This window comes from Hyperolius riggenbachi, chromosome 1 (assembly GCF_040937935.1).
Source record: "Hyperolius riggenbachi isolate aHypRig1 chromosome 1, aHypRig1.pri, whole genome shotgun sequence".
Taxonomy (NCBI): Eukaryota; Metazoa; Chordata; class Amphibia; order Anura; family Hyperoliidae; genus Hyperolius; species Hyperolius riggenbachi.
Genome location: NC_090646.1, coordinates 380,043,308 through 380,062,354, shown reverse-complemented (window position 1 = coordinate 380,062,354; position 19,047 = coordinate 380,043,308). Strand labels below are relative to the sequence as shown.

Sequence of the window (19,047 nt, the reverse complement as noted above, 5' to 3'; positions counted from 1 at the left end):
ATCCGAGGTGGGATTTAATGATGTTAGTGGGGCACAGAGGCTGGTGCACACTATCACCAGCCTCTGTTGCCCTATGGTGTGCCCCCAGGACCCCCCTGTGCTCTGCTATCCCCAGCACCGTGCTAGCGAGGCTGTTTACATGTGACTGTCTGTCAGCGCCGCTCCCCTGCCTCCTCTGTATCGGCGCTACCCGCCCGCGTCCCTTTCCTCCAATCAGCGGGAGGGAAGGGACGCGGGCGGGTAGTGCCGATACAGAGGAGCGGCGCTGACAGACAGTCACATGTAAGCAGCCTGCTGGCGACATGCTGTGTGTCGCTAGCACGGCGCTGGGGATAGCAGAGCGCAGGGGGATCCTGGGGGAACACTATAGGGCAACAGAGGCTGGTGACAGTGTGCACAACCAGCCTCTGTGCCCCACTAACATCATTAAATCCCACCTCGGGTTCTCTTTTAACTGCTTCGGAAATTAGTGCCCTTGCTGCTATGGCAATCTTGTCGCTCTCTCCCCTCCGCAGTTCACTCGCCCTGTCGTCTATATGACAGCAGAACTCTGTGAGCCGGCTAGGAGCTGATTTCATTGGCTCCTGACCGTGTGACTTCTGTGAGTCAATCCCATTGGCTTACATTGATGGACAGGGTCAGGAGCCAATGAAAGCGGCTCCTTACCGGCACACAGAGCTCTGCCGTCATATCGATGGCCTGTGGTGATGGGAGAGCAGCATGACCGGCAAGAGTGGCGGGCATGTGCGGCTATTCGTCAGTAATCGCCGGTTTTGTGGTACCAACAGTCTCTGTTCATTATGGGGCCAGAGACTGCTGGTATGCAAGGGGTTAAATGAATGAAATTGGTACTGTGTTTGTGCAGATAAGTGCTGAAAATGATTGTTCTTTGTATATCACTCAATGCCAGCAATGACTCCCCCAGGAGACAGAAGCGCTGCGCTTAGCTGATCCTGACGAAATGAAACAAAAGCACAGCGTTTGCATGAATGACGGGCTAAGGTGGTACGGACGTTTAACTACTCGCCGACTGCTCCCAGCCAATTGGCGTGAGCGGTGCGGCAGCGCCAGGACCGCTCCACACCGATTGGCGTGAATGGCTGTCTATGGGGCTAGCAGGAGATCACGCGCAGGCTGCGCACGCATCTCCTGCTTGGTCTCCCAGCGGCGATCACCGCTTGGAGACTGTTAGATGGCAAAACCGCCGTCTATAAACATTGTACAGAGCTGTGATCTGCAGCTGTACTGGGGACAGCCATGTGACACAGCTGGCCCCTCCATTACTGCAGAAGTGATCCGCTGTCATAGGCTGAAGCCTATGACAGCCGATCACGCTGATTGGCTGACAGGGGGAGGGAGTGAGTGGGGGCAAAAAAAAAAATGTATTGTAAAAAAAAATAAAATAAATATTTATAAAAAAAAAATAAACACTGGGGGAGCGATCAGATCCCACCAACAAAAAGCTCTGTTGGTGGGGAGAAAAGGGGGAGGGGAATCACTTGTGTGCTGAGTTGTACGGCCCTGCAGCTTGGCCTTAAAGCTGCAGTGGCCAATTTCAAGAAAAAGGGCCTGGTCTTTAGGGGAGGTTAACACTGCGGTCCTCAAGTGGTAAAAAAAGCGCTGTCCATTAATTGTAATGGATAGCAATTGAGCAGTGAATGGTTCAATACCTGTGTGACCTGTCCCTTAGTTCAATAAGAAAAGCAACATATGATGGCTCATAGTGTTTACCAGATCGAACACACAACTTAAAGGCAAGAGCATTGCAAGCGTTACCTGTTTTAGAAATTCAGTTCTGTCCTTCTTCTGGAGCTGAGCAACAGCTTCATTCATTAGACGCTCGTGTAACAAGTTGTTTCTCTCTCTCTCTGCTTGCTCTTTCTTGCTTGTGATAAGATAGCACTTGCTGCCATGAGCTCTTCCTCTACCTGTGAGACATTTATATAAATGACTTACATTCAGTTATCGTGATTAGTGAAATATTGTTCTGGACTCTCCAGATTTCCCTCTATGCATGACAAATTTGGGGAGAGGTGAAATCTTTCTTAGAGATAGCCAGTCTTTAGAAGATTAGTGAGCAGTGTGAACAGGTTCTGTCCCCCCACCCCCTATGTATAAGAAGTGCCTGTGGGCTATGGTGGCCGTCTCTCTCCTACTGTTTGAATAGTAGAGAAAACCTCCGTAGGCTCCTGAGGCATGTCACATGACATTGGGAACCTATGGAGATAGGCTGCTGTACAATGATAGACTGCAGTGAAGAGGAGAAGAGGATCACTGCTGGAGTAGGGATTTTCGCTCTGCTGCACGCTCTGCTATTCAGATGTGTGTCCCACCTTTCTCCCCTAGGTTTTGCCACCTGGAATGCATCATGGTATGGTTGGCCCTGGCCACATGGTTGTCATAACAACGTGTACATCTCAGATAAATCATACATTTCCATTTTGCAGTTCAAACATAAGTCAAAGCCCTAATTCATTAATTTTTTTGTTCTTGTTGTTGCACAATATGTATATATTTATATGTGCATAAAAAATTATATTGTAATATAAAAACCAGGGCTGTGGAGTCGGAGTCGTGGAGTCGAGCAATTTTGGGTACCTGGAGTCGGAGTCGGGGGAAAATGCACCGACTCCGACTCCTAATGAATTTAAACTGTAATTAAAATAGACAATATGATAAAATGTTCTATTTCTCAGATAATAGTCATCATAAATTATTTATATACAGTAATAGCTGTGCTTAGTCCACAAAAATGAAATAAACCAATCAAAAATAGTTACTTGTGCTGCAGTCCCCGTATTTTTAAAATCAGATCTATACATATCTGATTGTGACTGTATATATGATGTGTACACAGGAATCTCTTAAATATACTAAATAACATCTATTCTGTAAGAATAAAGCCTGATGTGTAGCTGTGTCACTAATAGAGATGGTCAATGAGAGGCTAATAATTCTGCGTTGATGCTGGTTTATGCAAATGTATCCACTCCCTTTGCTCATGAAATCAAATAATTTGATAGGTTGTTAAAACTTGGTTTGGAGACTACGAATTAAAGGGTACCTGAGAAGGATGAAAAGGAAAGTTTTATACATACCTAGGGCTTCCTCCAGCTTCCATCAGGGTAATCAGTCCCTCGCTGTCCTCCTCCGCCACCTGGATCTTCTGCTATGAGTCCTGGTAATTCAGCCAGTCAGCGCAGTCCGGCCACATGCCGCTTCCACAGCCAGGAGCATTCTGCACCTGCGCAATAGACCTTCGCAGTTGTAGTACGTTCCTGGTGGCGGAATGTGTGCATGCGCACTACGCCCGACAGGCTCAAGTACCTGGACCCATAGCAGAAGCCCCAGGTACGTATAAAATTTTCATCTGTCTCAGGCTTACTTTAAGTTACACAGTAGTACTATACCCTCCATATGCGCTCCCCACAGAGCTGCAGGGAATCCAATGAGAATGTTGTGCACATTGAACACAGAGGTGTTGTCTATCACCCATAAACCGGGTTCAGATTGTGCATGAAGAATGTGTAATAGAGGAAGACTCCCCTCATTCCACTGCAGAGTACCTGCACATCACTCTTACATGTACCCACAGTTACATTGCCTAGGGCCTGATAGATGTTCTTTGTTCCTGTCTGTACCTTCTAAAAGTACTCTTACCAAGGACTAGTTTTAGTCTATGACTAGAAGTATTAGAGGCAGAAGATCAGCCAAATAGCCAGGTAACTGATATTGCTTAAAAGGGAATAAATATGGCAGCCTCCATATCCCTCTCACTTCAGTTGTCTTTTAAAATTCCTAAGCGTTGCCAGTTAAGAGATGCATTTTATGTTACATACTTTCAATGAACAAGATTGTAATATGCAAATTAGAGGAGTCGGAGACAGAGGAATCCTAAACTGAGGAGTCGGAGTCGGAGGATTTTTGTACCGACTCCACAGCCCTGATAAAAACCACATTTTTGGCGGTCCTCTTTCAGCAGTAAGTACTATACATACTATACATAGCTGCAACCTTCACTCCAGCCTTCCTTTTCAACTTCTCCCTAAAACATAACCCTAAGCAATGACAGGTTTCATTTCATGGGTGGGCAGAGGTAGCTTCAGGCAGGGAACACACTTGACTGTTTTCGTGCGCGTTTTCTGCACAGAAAAACAGAACTCATGTTAATCAATGTGCTAGTGCACACTTAGGGCTGGTGCACACCGAGCGGCTTTTTGGGCGTTTTCAGATCCGCTTGCGGCTGCGGATCTGCTTGGTCAATGTATCTCAATGGGGTGGTGCACACCAGAGCGGCATGCGTTTTGCAGAAACGAAAAATGCCTGGGTGAGGCATTTTTTGGATTGCGGATGCGTTTCTGCCTCAATGTTAAGTATAGGAAAAACGCAAACCGCTCTGAAAAACGGCACTTCAGAGCGGTTTTGCAGGCGTTTTTGTTACAGAAGCTGTCCAGTAACAGCTTTACTGTAACAATATATGAAATCTACTATACTGAAAACCGCAGCAGCAATCCGCAAAATGCTAGCAAAACGCCTCATAAAAATAAAAAAAAGCGTTTAAAAATCTGCTAGCGTTTTGCGGATCTGCTAGCGGGTTTTGGTGTGCACCAGCCCTCTCTGTGTTGTTCACACGCAGAAAAAAAACTGACATTCTGCATGACGACTCTGCACATTTTGGCAGTTTCCTCTATCATTTACATCAGCTGCTGTGAAAAAACGCACGCCTTTTCCTGCAAGGAAACACACTTGGTGTGCAGAAAAAGTATGCAGAAAAATACGCGCGGAAAACTGAAAGTCTAGTGTGTTCCCTGCCTCAATCCTGTTATCTGATAACCTATGCAGTCCACCCTGCCCTGATATGACAGCACATTACTGTCAGGACACATGAGAGAAAACAGGAGGAGAGGGAGGCAGTGTTAGGAAGCAGCTAGTTGTTGGCAGTGCACCCTAAAATATACAATCTTGTACTACAAGAAAGAAGCGTTTTTTTTGCACTGTCACTTTAAATTTACATTTTTTTCTTATCGTATCAAGTTCTAAAAAATGTGCCTGAATTAGGCCTTTTCAATCTAAAACTCACAAATGTGCCTACTTGCACAAATAGAACATATTTTCATATTGCCATGCTGGAAATATATGTACTGTACCTCTGACTTGGATCATCTTGGTGACATTTCCAACATATTCATACAGAAGTACCAGGTTACATGCTGGGATGTCTATTCCTTCATCGGCCACAGATGTAGCTATCAGCAGCTTGCTATCTGCTGAGCTTCTGAATGTCTCCAGAGCGCCTTTCTGATTTGGAAGAGTCATCCCTAAAAGTGAATGATACAAAAACCTCATGATTCAGTGTGCAGACCAGACAAATGCTCTATTGCTGTGCTGTCAGTGTGTACAGTAGCAGAGGCCGAGTAAGATAAACAAATCGGAGTTGCCTGAAGTTATTGCATGGTTTTGTTCTCTGTACTGCCTACATTGACTGAGGTTATTTCATTTGTCTTATCTATTTTGCAGAAAACAACATGATTCAAACATTGTCTATCAGGAAATAATTATACATTTTGATGAGGCCATTTCCAAGTACCAGACGTATCAACTTGTAAAGTGGTCCAATGGACCCCTTTACTTAATCACAACTTCAGTCTGCAAATCAATGAATTATGTGGATCTCACAGTATCTGTAATCACACAAAACTGCCAATGGACCAGACGTCACATTTGTCACTGAAGAATGGTCACTATTGGACAACAAAATAGCTTACTGCAAAATGATTTAGCGAACCCTTACTCACACCTGGAATACCCAGATCTTAAGGTGGCCATACATCTAGTGATTTTGCTGTAAGACTGACCATTAGATTCAATCATTTTATTAAATCAAGAGAGAATCGAGTGTGTCCCAGTGTGCTTGATCGATGAAAACTGGTTGATAACATGTTGAATCGACCAACTTTGTAGATAAAGCAGAATGGAAGATATCGGTCAATCATATGGGAATGGGCTAGGGTTCTTTACCTTTACAGATCTGGCAATAGTTTGGGTCTCTCTTATCATTACTTGGTTTGAACACAATTTGTTTTTTACCTAAGTTATCATGTCTTTTACTTCGACCAATCAGTACTTCTGGTTTTAAGAAAGAAAGATCTTCGGTTTCTTCAACCCATTTCTTTAGAGCCTGAACAGTGCACAAATGCCAAAATTATACAGTAAACTGACATTCAGAAGAATAACTCAGTAATGGACAGAACAGATGATTTACATTTGCCAGGAGTAATTATGGACTAGTCCTTCAATACTACTCTAAGTAGCCATTACTGAAGGATCATGGCATGACTGGAGAAGGGAACAGAGCAAACCATTAATTTACCTAGTCGTGGCCACCAAACCCTTTAACATCAAATTATATTTTCATTATTTTTAAAGTGTAATATCCTCCATAGGACAGGTTCCAACCTTTTAAATGGAATTAAAGTTACTCTGGTGTTTCTTATTTCTTGTTCACCATGTGCAACACAATGAGTTATTAGGAACGGGAGCTTGCATGGTTCAGATTTCTTCAAATGTGAGGATCTTTTCACCCTGAGGAATGAATGTATCACTGCAGTAAAGCAGCCATGCTCCAGAGCAATGACAAGTGCAATTAATGTTACCGTATTTTTTCGGACCATAAGCTGCTCCGGACCATAAGCCACAACTAGAATTAGAGGACATGAACCAGGGAAAGAAAAATATGCTAAACCTGGTGCGTCCATGGTGCAGGGGCATCTTGTGGATCTCCCCACCCCCACAATAAGTACAAGGCATTACGAGGTACAGTATAACAGTATTTGCTTTAATTTAGGATGCAGATCCTAATTATGCAGCATAAATGTACAGTAAAATATTTAAAAAAAATATTCTGTGTACATATCAAAAAAATATCATGCCTTTGGCTCAAAGCATAATAAAATAATTTAATCCAGGTTTCCTTATTGCCAAATACATTTATGATACCAAAATTTACCATTTACTTTACATGAAAGCCTTACCGCCACCAGCGCTCTGGTCTTCACAAAAAGAAGTGTGCGTGTCTCGGGATTCTCACGATAGCATTCTGACAGAATAAACTGCAGCTCCTCCAGCTTTGGGTTTTCATTGTTGCTGGCAGCTTCCATTAACCTTGGAAACTTTGCTGTTAAATAATCAACAGTCAGGTTATTGCCAAGGAAACATGTGACCCAAGAACCCACCTAAACAAACATGGGCTAATGAGAAGACCCATACACACTTGCAAAATGCTCATCTGAAACAACCATCTTTGATTCTTTTGGTCAGTCCTTTACCATGCAAACATGCGGTATGGCTATCTGCTGAGCAGCGTGTTCTGCTGGCTGGAGAGGGAAGGAAGAGTGGAAGAAAGCTTTTGGTGCCTACGGGGTTATAATGGCAGTGATCAGGCATGGCTTGCCAGAATTTTAATTGATATGCATATTTGAGGAATCTGTAATCTGTATTCAACAACCATATCTGCCTGGTGTTCCACCACACCTGTTAGCCAGTATATTTAATAGGAGGATATAGTAATCACTTGGAAACAAAGCAATCTGCATCTAATTCCTTTATTGCATCAATTCTTATAAAAGATATATTCCTCTTCAAAGACAAATCCATCAAATGTTGCACATTATATATTTTAGAGTAAACTTCAGGTAGAAGATGACAGGCAGAAAAGGGCAACAACGTTAGTTCATTTTAAGCCAAACAAATGGCTCCTTATCAGGTCTTAACTACTTCCGGAAGCAGGTAGTTGTCTGTGCCATTTATGGCCTGTTATTCCAGCCAGGAAGCGGGGACCGCGTAAAAAAGGCGCCGGAACAACACTTTCCATGCCACCAACTGAGTGAGCATGGTTAAGTTGTGCGAGTGGAGGCAGTAGCCAGAGCAAGCCCAATGGCAGAGGGTCCTGGTGTGTGGCTTCGCCCTGCACCCAAATTACCCTAGCGTCTTTTTTACATTTATGCGCCAGGGTGTAGATTTCAACTACTTACTGCCGTGCACTCAGGTCACTTCTGACGCCCTGGCACTACTGCAGCCCACTGGGGTCAGAGATGTCTTTGGTCTTAAAGGCAATCTGTATTGTATCTGCCCGCCTCTGGGATGAAAGGTGTATATTGGGGAGTCCTGTCAGGATTAGAGGTCCATCACTCCTCCACATAAATCCAACACGAAAAAACTTTCCTGGCAGAACTCGACCCTCCAAGGTGCATAGTAATCTTTTTATTGCATTTCAATAGCAGCAGTACACCAGCATGACAACAGCATCATTTGGTCTTAAAGGGAAAGGTTCAAAGTGCCAATTACCACCCAAATGGACCAAAAGAAGAGCTGCACTCCGCGTACTTATCAGTACGCCCCAGTGAGCTTGGTGCAGAGTGAGCTGAAAATAACTAAAAATACTGTCACTTAAATCTCCTGCGGCATTAAGTACTGTTCCTCGTCCGAGTCATTGCACCTCAGAGGTAGATGTAATTCGGGGTCTGGCGATCTCAGGAACCCCAAATTACCCTTTCGGATAACATTGCTGCTGTCAGCGCGGCGCGCCAAAACAACCTGCTTTGCTGCACTCCTATATTATATAATATATCATGTGTGACGTTTGATGAATTTGTCTCTGAAGAGAATTATGTATTTTTGAAGAAATGAAGGAAAGGAATTAGATCATAGGTGTCCAGCTCTGGCCCACAGGCCAAATCTGGTCCGCGGCGCATTAAAAACTGGCCCGCCAGTGGTTGCCGAGTTTAACATTGGATTTGGATTGCGGCCATGCTTGTGCTCCGCTCCTCCCACCTGCCCGTCCTCTTTCCATCACTTGCCTTTCTTTGTATCGACACTGTGCGTGTGCGGTAGTGTGCAGCCAGGGGATCACTAGTACTAATCAGGGCAGCCTGTCACTTAACCCCCGTGAAGGGGGAAAAGCCTGCGGATTTAGCGCATACACAATCGTTCAGGATACACTGGCCACAGCTGGGATGTACAGGATAGATAGGTAAGATGCTGTTTTGGTGAAATGTTAAGTTATGACATTTACACCCATATGCAATTCACTTTTTTACCTGAGTTTTCTCCTAGGTGATATGTTTAAACTTGTCAATAAAATACAAGATACTCAAAATAATTTTGATAGTACTTTTTCACCTACTTTTGGGTACTTTTTTAGTTGAAAAGTGCTGGAAAGTTATTTTAAATCGAAGATGAAAATTTATCTCCCAGGAGAAAACTCAGGTGAAAAAGTGAATTGCATGTGGCCCTTAAAGCGGTATTAAACCCTGACATAATATTCAATAAAAACAGGTTTTTCTACTTTTTATATGCTAACAATATACCGTATATACTCGCAAGCAAGCCGACCCGCATGTAAGCCGACCCCCCCACTTTTACCCCAAAAAACAGGAAAAAATGATTGACCCTCATGTAAGCCGGGGGTAGGAAACGCTGGCCGCGTGATCCCCCCAGTATGTCCCAGTATAGCTAGTATAGTGCTCAGTATAGCTAGTATAGTGCTCATTATAGCTAGTGAAGTGCCCCAGTTTAGCTAGTATAGTGCTCAGTATAGGTAGGTAGTACTCAGTATAGCTAGTAAAATGCCCCAGTATAGCTAGTATAGTGCTCAGTATAGCTAGTATAGTGCTCAGTATAGCTAGTATAGTGCTCATTATAGCTAGTGAAGTGCCCCAGTTTAGCTAGTATAGTGCTCAGTATAGGTAGGTAGTACTCAGTATAGCTAGTAAAATGCCCCAGTATAGCTAGTATAGTGCTCAGTATAGCTAGTATAGTGCTCAGTATAGCTAGTATAGTGCTCAGTATAGCTAGTGAAGTGCCCCAGTTTAGCTAGTATAGTGCTCAGTATAGTTAGTATAGTGCCCCCAGTATAGCTAGTATAGTGCCCCCAGTATAGCTAGTATAGTGCCCCCAGTATAGCTAGTATAGTGCCCCCAGTATAGCTAGTATAGTGCCCCCAGTATAGCTAGTATAGTGCCCCCAGTATAGCTAGTATAGTGCCCCCAGTATAGCTAGTATAGTGCCCCCAGTATAGCTAGTATAGTGCCCCCAGTATAGCTAGTATAGTGCCCCCAGTATAGTGCCCCATTATAGCTAGTATAGTGCCCCATTATAGCTAGTATAGTGCCCCATATAGCTAGCATAATGCCCCAGTATGGGTGGGTAGGTGCTGTCCCTCCCCGCTCCCCCTGCGGCCGCCGCCGCTGCTATTACCTCAGGCGGCGCCGCTTCCTCTATCCCCGTCCTCCTCCGGTAGTAACTCATTCACAGCAGCGCGCCTCTCGCTGCTGTGATGACGAGGAAACCATAGAGAGCGGCTTCCTGTAGCGTGATGCCGTTACTATGGGAACCGCTCTCTATGGTTTCCTGCGTCATCACAGCAGCGGGGGGCGCGCTGCTGTGAATGAGTTACCGGAGGAGGACGGGGATAGAGGCAGCGGCGCCGCCTAAGGTAATAGCAGCGGTGGCCGCGGGGGGAGCGGGGAGGGACAGCACCTATCCACCCACCCACCCACACATGACTCGCAAGCAAGCCGACCCCCCAACTTTTGGCCCACTTTTGGGGGGTCAAAAATTCGGCTTGCTTGCGAGTATATACGGTATACAAGATTAGATTTCCAGGTAGCTCAATTACTGCTGACCCCAATAAAATTCACTCTACTTTTCATGACTACTATACTCAACTGTATAGAACTCCTCAGACTGAGTCATTGGAGGTAGCCTCTGATTTCTTAGGTAAGCTACCAATCCCTTCTTTAAGTACTGATGCAGCCAAAGCCCGAGGTGGTTTCTAATAATCTTAATAGCACACAGAGGCTGGGTCTGCATATAATGCCCAGCCTCTGTTGCTATACTGTTCCCCCCTAGGCCCCCCTGCGCTCTGCTGTGCCCCCATATATCACACAGCTGTGCTAGCGACGGGGCGGGATGACGTCACCGACGTCATGGATGTCGGGACGTCAAAGGGAATCCCGATCCAGCCCTAAGCGCTGCCTGGCACTGATTGGCCAGGCTGCGCAAGGGGTCTGGAGGGGGGGCGGCGCGGCGAGTAGCGGCGAATCGGCGGCAAGCGGGATATGCACGCAGCTAGCAAAGTGCTAGCTGCGTGCAGTAAAAAAAAAATTTGTAAAAATCGGCCCAGCGGGGCCGGAGAAATCATTCTGCGCAGGTTACCCCGAGCTGAGCTCGGGATAACCGGCAAGAAGGTTAACTGACACTCTTAACTCCCTACGTAAGCTGAAAAAAATACCTTCAGAATTTCTCGCTTCCCAGATCACAATTATCCCTAAACCTAAGAAGGATCCCCTAAACCCAAAACATTATCGTCCAATATCTTTATTAAATCTGGACTACAAAATCCTGACTGCCATCATGGTATCCCGTATAAATAAGTATTTACCCTACTTGGTTGCTAAGGACCACCAGGCCACTTACAATCTTAGGAGAAATTTGAATACAGTGGCTCATGCCCAACGTATTAAAAATCCCTTGGTCCTACTGAGTCTTAACCTAGAAAAGGACTTCGATTCTGTGGCATGGGCCTACATGTTTGCGGTGTTCAGGAGAATTGGGATAGATGGGGGTTTTCTTAATTGGCTCAAACCCCAATCTCCCCCCCCCCCCCCCCCCCAGGCCTCACTGAAAATTCCAGGCTCCCCAACACACCCAATTCAAATACAGAGGGGAACTCGGCAAGGTTTTCCCCTTCCCCCTGCCATCTTCGCATTAGCCATAGAGCCTTTAGCAATTTCCATTCAAGAGAACCCTGACATCGCAGGATATAAAATTCCTCCCTTTGAAAATAAATTGAGCCTATTCGCCGACGACATATTGTTAAGGTTGGTGAACCCCATAACTTTGGTCCCAAATCTTCTGAACACCTTTCAAACTTTTAGCAAGCTTTCTGGCTTACTTTTTATATGCCATACGGTTATCATATTTGCATTTGTGCATAAGTATTAAAATTCATTTAGAAATTACAAGTTCCCAAAAGTACAGTTTTTTGCTTTAAAAGCTGACTTTGCATTTTATTAATAACTGGTTTTATTCATTATGTATTGAAGGCAGAAATGCTTTGAGTCTCTGTCTGAGTCTAGGAGCTTCTGCACAGTCAGAGAATGTGTCACATTCCTCACTTGATACAATTAAGTAAATACAAGATAACATTATCTCCACTTTCAGATGCCTCCAGATTTCTCTGCATTGAACTTTTAAGTCCTGTGTGTAACCCCTTGAGTGCTGTTCTAGTAAAATAATAAAAAAAGGCTGGTTGCATATAATATGCTGTAAATAATTTTTTAGAGTAATGAAAAAATGCTGGGTTTCATTCCACTTTAATGTGCCTTGATAAAATAATACATCTGATAGCCCCAATCAATTGTCGGATTGTCTGCCAGTGGTGAAGGCAATAAAAACAGTTTAAACTAATAGATTGGTGTGCTGACAAGTCTGGATTACATGTGTCTGTTCAGAGACCGCCCACCATCAAAAGCAGAGGAGCTGTGAGAGGCAGCATAGGTGAGAGTTGGGGGCTAGCAACTGCAGCCGTGGGGTAACGCGGGACATGTCTCCTCCCCCACCCAAAAAGAAAGATGCCACATGCCGTTATACCGCAACACACCCACCGCACTGTGAACATTGCATAGGTGGTATATCACAGTGCGACAAGTGGCGTTACAAAGTGGCTGTTATGCTGCACCGCACCCCTGTAAATGTAGCCCTAGGCCCTATTTGCAGTGAACGTAACAGCCACTATATAACACAGCTTGCCACACTGCAAAAAAAAAAAAACACCTATGCTACGTTCACAGTGCAGCGTGGGTGTTGCGGTATAGCAGAATGTGGCATGTCAGTGTTGGCCCTTGACTTGGTCTAAGATTTTAATTTCGGCCCCCAGCCTATTTGAGTTGGACACCCCTGAATTAGATGAAGATTGCCTAGTTTCCAAGTGATTACCATATTTCCAGCATTTTAACCATTGAAAGAGTGATCATATATGCTGAGGAGGAGGGGCGGATGATGGATGGCTGCTGTCCCGGTTTGCACAGACTAGTAACAGATGACCATGTTTGCAGTATTGTACAGAAGGCCAGACACCAGGTTAAGGGGCCCATACACCTAACGATTTTCCCGCCGATATACGGGCGATTCGATCACAGTGATCGAATCGGCTGTGAAATCGCCGCGCACACCGCTGACAGAACAATCGATTTCCGTACGAAATCGATCGTTCCCGTCGATCCGTCCGTACGGAAGATTTTTCTAGATCGCCGGCGGGTCGGGAGTGCGTCGATAGCGGCGTTCGAATGCCCGACGACCGTCACAATACAGCGGGTATACATTACCTGTTCCGGCCAGCGCGAGTCCCCTGGTCCCCGCTGTCTTCTTTCCGCACAGGCTTCCGGACCGGCTGCAGCTACACAGAACTTCCTGTCCCGGCAGGAAGTTTAAACAGTAGAACGCCCTCTACTGTTTAAACTTCCCCTGGACAGGAAGTTCAGTAGCTGCAGGAACGGTCTGGAGCCCGGAGCGGAGAAAAAGACAGCGGGGACCAGGGGATTTGCGCCAGCCGGAACAGGTAATGTATGCGGGGGGGGGGGGGGGGGGGGGGGGGGGCGGCAGCAGCGGCAGCTCCACAGATTGTGATCGGTTTCAGGCTGAAAACGATTCACAACCTGTTTGCAAAGGTGGCCATACAATCCCTCTGATCAGATTCGATCAGAGAGGGATCTATCTGTTGGTCGAATCTGATGGCAAATCGACCAGTGTATGGCTACCTTTATACTGAAAGAATAAATATTTACCGTAATTAAGGGTAGGGCACTATTTACAAGTGAGAACACTGTAAGCATAAATGGGACCACAACATCAACAAACAACCCACTCCTAACTGACAAACTAATAAAGGGACAAACAAAAATATATACTGTACAACATATACAGGATTCACAGTACAATAGTCAGAAAAAAAGGGTCGTAAGGCAAAAACAATAAGCCAAAGTAAGGGAAATCAGACCAACAGATCAGGAAAAGACAACATAGATAGGTTGCCCATTATACAGCAGCACATGGAACTAGCTGCCAAATGATTTTGCCTGAGTTTTGGAAAGGCAGTTAAATAGGCAGGCCCCACCTGCTGGATAATGAATCCCCAGGCCAAATAGGAACAGCTAAGGTGATATAAAAGTTTTTCCAGCCTTAAACACCACCCAAAAGCTAGAGAGGGTCACCTGCCTGGTAGACAGTGAAAGTCCACCACAGCTGATACAAATACTGCCACCAGCAGGTGAAATGTAGTAACGTTTCAGACATCTGCATAGAGTAAAATTTCATCAAGCACGGTTAAAAATGCATGCAGTTTAAAGTGGACCCAAACCAGACATTTTTTTAATTCTAAATATTTAGTTGCACCACTCTGACATGTACAAAGATAAATAAACACTCTTTCAAGCCTATAAGCATTTCAGTGCATGCTTTTCACCCTTCTCTTTTCATAACTAGGGTTATACAGGTGGCAGCCATTTCTTCTGAGCTTAGTAGGAGGTTTTAGATCATGGGTGTGTTTGTCATCAGCTACCCTCCCTCACAGGGGCATCCTCTATGTGAAATCTCACACAAGCTGAGATCACTTTCCCTGTGACATCATCAGTAGCAGCCTATGTTTTGTTTTTTATCTCCTCCACCATTCTGCCGGATTCTGTCCCGGCAATATGAAAGGAAGGGAGGGGTTCCTCCAACAAATGTAAAATATTTTATATTTGTCATCATGCAGCTGAAAAAAGGCTGCTATTTATTATTATAAGTTAGAAAATAGGTTTTATTTCCAAAATCTTGTATTTTTAATTTGAGACCACTTTAACTGATGCTTAATAGATTTCTGATGTAATCTTTCAAGACAGCATGCAGTGTAGTGCAGAAGTCAATTGTAGTCTGATCAACTGGATTCGCATATCGAGTTGTTATCGACACACCATATATGCCTAGCTTGAATTGCAAGTGTGTAATGGCCTTTAGTTGGCTAAATAGTGCTTTCCAATGCAAATGTCATACCCATTAATGCTGCATAAGAGAGTGCATAAGAGTAGACAGGGTAAGCAGCTTTCAAAAGTGCATACCCTGCTTAATCTTACAGCAGATCATATTTTAGGAACTTTAAAAAGTCACTTCATTGTTAGAGATTCGGAACATCAGAAATTCATTTTCTTGTTAGAGGAGTCATGCAAATCAATATGCATGCAGTCAGGTTAATGTCAGGGTACAGCACCACTTTACTTCACTGTTAATATGCACAATGTCTTTCTGGTCTGAACCTTGGTAGGCTCGAGACAGACATAAATAATGTGAAGCAGCTTTCATTTTCAAGCCTGGATGAATACTGTATATCATAAGCCTTGCTTTCTTTTATTATAGCTATTACAGCAGTATTTATTGTGAAGTCTGTTAGTGTCGAATAGTGTCTTGCCTCTTAAAGTGGGCCCAAATGAAAAATACAAGATTTTAGAAATAAAATCTATTTTCTAAATTATCATAATAAATAGCAGCCTTTTTTCAGCTGCATGATGACAAATATAAAATATTTTACATTTATTGGAGGAACCCCTCCCTTCCTTTCATATTGCTGGGACAGAATCCGGCAAACTGGTGGAGTAGGTGGTGTCTGGCAATGGAGGAATTGCTAATGGCTGCCACCTGTATAACCCTAGTTATGCAAAGAGGAGGGTGAAAAGCATGCACTGAAATGCTCATAGGCTTGAAGGACTGTTTATTTGTCTTTGTATGTGTCAGAGTGGTGCAACTAAATATTTTGAATTAAAAAAATGTTTGGTTTGGGTCCGCTTTAAACTGCTTTATCTGCTTAAGGTGCTGCTAGACATTATTGCATACTGCCCTGACTTGCCTGTTCATCAAGAAGAGTGGAAAGTGATACGGAGTGTACAGCTAAGTGTATATCTCTTATATGTTCAGCGCCATGGAATATGTTGGTGCTTTATAAATTAATAATAATAATAATAATAATCTCTATAAAGATAAGCAGACAAAGCAAAGCTGCTTACCTATTTATCAAAAAGAGCAGAGAGTGTTAAGGTGGCCATATATCAGGCGGCTTGGCGGCCGATCAACCATCCGATTTAATTATTATAATTGGAAGAAAATTTGTGCTGCCAAGTGCATGCCTGACCGACAATGCAACCAATTTCAGGCCGAAATTGGTCACATTAATCGGTCGTAGAGGCTACAAGATGCAGAGCCAACTTGCTTGATCGACGATGCAACCAATTTCGCGCCTAAGTTGGTCACTTGCATCAATCGGCAATTCTGCAAGGTATAGGGCCGACTTGCTCATGCTCGATATAGCGGCGTGCAATATCGGGATGAGCAACAAACACGACAGAACCCCCAGCGCTATCCCTCCTAATGTAAAATGTGTCGTGCCCCCCCCCCCCCCCTCCCCGGTGCAGTATACAGTACTTTAACTGTCTGTGTCCACTACTGGCTTCGTCTTCACACATGCACATACGTGGAGCGCGTGTATATGCAGTCAGAGCCCGGAGCCAACGACGGACAGGTAAAGTATACTGCACCAGGCGGGAACAATATACATTGGGGGGACAGACCGGACAGTGGTCGATGCGACATTGCAAGGTCATTCTCGAGAGTTTTCATGCTGAAATTGATAGGGAATCGGCCTGCAGTATATGGGCAGGCAACTGATCTCACTCCGATCAGATTCAATCAGAGAGAGATCTGTTTCTTGGTAGATCCTTAACACTTCAAAGATTAAAGTCCCAGTTCCTCCTCCTGAATTTTTCATTGTTAGTAAAGATGAATAGGGGGCTATGCCATTACTCACACAATTAGAAAATTAAGTGCAACACATAAAGGTCCCCATTTTTTCCTTTTCGTTTTGTTTTTATTTCTGAGGCTGATTTCATTTGATTTTCTCATTTTGGGGTGGTTCACACTGCAAGAGATTTTTAAGCGCAAGTGATTTTAAAAGCTCTTGCTAATGCAATGTTGTGGTGGATTTATTCAAAATCACATCGCTCCAGTGAGAACACATACATAGGATAGCATTAGCAAGAGCTTTTCAAATTGCAAAGCGCTCAAAAAAGCTCTTGCAGTGTGCACCAGCCCTCAGGGCTCATTTCCACTATAGCGGATTCGCACAGCCAATACAAGTGGATGGGCCTGTTTCCACTTGTGCGTTGTGCAGAGCGTTTTTGTGTGCGGGGAAAATCTGCACGGCAGAGCCGTCAGAATTCGCTCCCCACACACCGCTAAGCGAATCGCATACAATGTATCTAATAGGGAAATCGCATGCGGTTTTGGCATGCGTTTTTCCCCACGATTTCGCATAGGAGGTAATGTTAATTTACACAGGCAGTGACATGGTTAAAATCGCCCACCTACTACCCTATGCGAAATCGCGGGAAAAAACGCATGCAAAATCGCACCCGCATGCGATTTCGTCTGCTGTGATTTCCCGGCGATTCCGCACCGCACAAGTGGAAATGCAGCCTCAGTCATGCAAGGAGGCAGTGAATTTTATAGCAGGTCTTAACATACATCTACGGCTTGACCAGTAGCGTAGCTAAGGAGCTATAGGCCCCGGTGCAAGTTTTACATGGGGCCCCCCAAGCACTCTGTACATAACAATTGATACAGCGCACCAAAACCTGCCAATGGCAACTAAAGTGTCAGAGGTGCAAGTAGGGGATGGGAAACAGTTTGTTAATGATTACTACTATTTAAAGCATCTATAGAAGTGATTATTACCAACACAGGGCCAATGGAGAGCTAATATTGTGCTTGAGGGAGGGCCCCTCGGGGGCCCCTCTGACCCAAGGGCCCTGATGAGGTTGCTACCTCTGCAACCCCTATTGCTACGCCACTGGGCTTGACAATTTAAATTAATTGACTGTCAAAAGCTAACAAATTGCCCAGAGGCTTGACATCAGTTTCTGGAATTGATGACCCACTGGAATCATTATTTAGTGAATGGTGAAATTGTTTGTGACCACTGTTGGGAAAAATGACTTTTGCCCCCCACAAAGCAGATGTTTTAACGATGTGCCAATATTAGGCTCGGTTTACACTTAAGCCAGATGTCCAACAGTCAGCCAGAGGAGACAGAGCACTATCCTCATTGGTGGTCCATTGTGGTCCAATGGAGTCCCGAGGCAGATGCATTTCCACCAGAGGCCTCTATGGAAACTGCATCTGCTTGTCCCAATAAATTGTGTAAAATAACATAGGATCTGTTGACATCAGCATTTTTGCATTGGTTCTAAATCAATTAAATGGACAAAAAGTCCAAGTGGAACAAACCTAACAGTTTGCTAGCATAATGCTTTTTAGGGGTTGCACAGTGAGTTTTAAGGAATTCTTCACCCCAAGTGGATGTGAACTTCTGCGGGTTGGAGTTTGAGTTTTCAAATGAAATGAAGTTAATGGGACTCTGAGCAGTGCAAAAACTATGGAAAGATGCATATCATTTTAAAGCTCTCTTTCTCCTCTTTCCAATGATATATAAACCGCCACCCTACGCCTTTTAGTTTTCGCTATTTTTGCGATTGAAATCGCAGCTTCCGCGATTTCGATCGCGAACATAGAAAAAACTAAACGGCTTAGGGCGACGATTTAGGGGTCGTCAGAAAGAGGAGAAAGAGAGCTTTAAAATGATATCCATCTTTCCATCGTTACATTGTATTACACAGGGCGACTTTTTCTCAAAGTCAGCAGCTCCATTCAGCCTTTTAGTTTTCTCTAATTTCGCGATCGAAATCGCGGTCGCGGCAATTTCAATCGCGAAAATAGCGAAAACTAAAAGACGTAGGGCGGTGATTTATATATCATTGGAAAAAGGATAAAGAGAGCTTTAAAATGATATGCATCTTTCCATAGTTTCTGCACTGCTCGGAGTCCCTTTAATGTAAAAATGACAGCCAGTGTAAGAACTGACAAGATCCAATATCTGAAGCGTGAAAAAAAGAGGTGAATAAGCAA

The 19,047-nt window shown here is 44.3% G+C and overlaps 1 protein-coding gene across 2 annotated transcripts in view; it reads right to left on the bottom strand.

Moving 5' to 3' along the window:
• Positions 1 to 19,047, bottom strand: part of RIGI (RNA sensor RIG-I) — a 108,249-nt gene that overhangs the window by 17,421 nt on the left and 71,781 nt on the right. For both annotated transcript variants that reach the window (XM_068234363.1, XM_068234364.1), the window contains 4 exons: positions 7,032 to 7,174; positions 6,088 to 6,178; positions 5,148 to 5,318; positions 1,777 to 1,928 (listed from right to left, as the gene is read on the bottom strand). In XM_068234363.1, the coding sequence (XP_068090464.1) occupies positions 1,777 to 1,928; positions 5,148 to 5,318; positions 6,088 to 6,178; positions 7,032 to 7,174 (557 nt within the window). The remainder of the gene's footprint in view (positions 1 to 1,776; positions 1,929 to 5,147; positions 5,319 to 6,087; positions 6,179 to 7,031; positions 7,175 to 19,047) is intronic.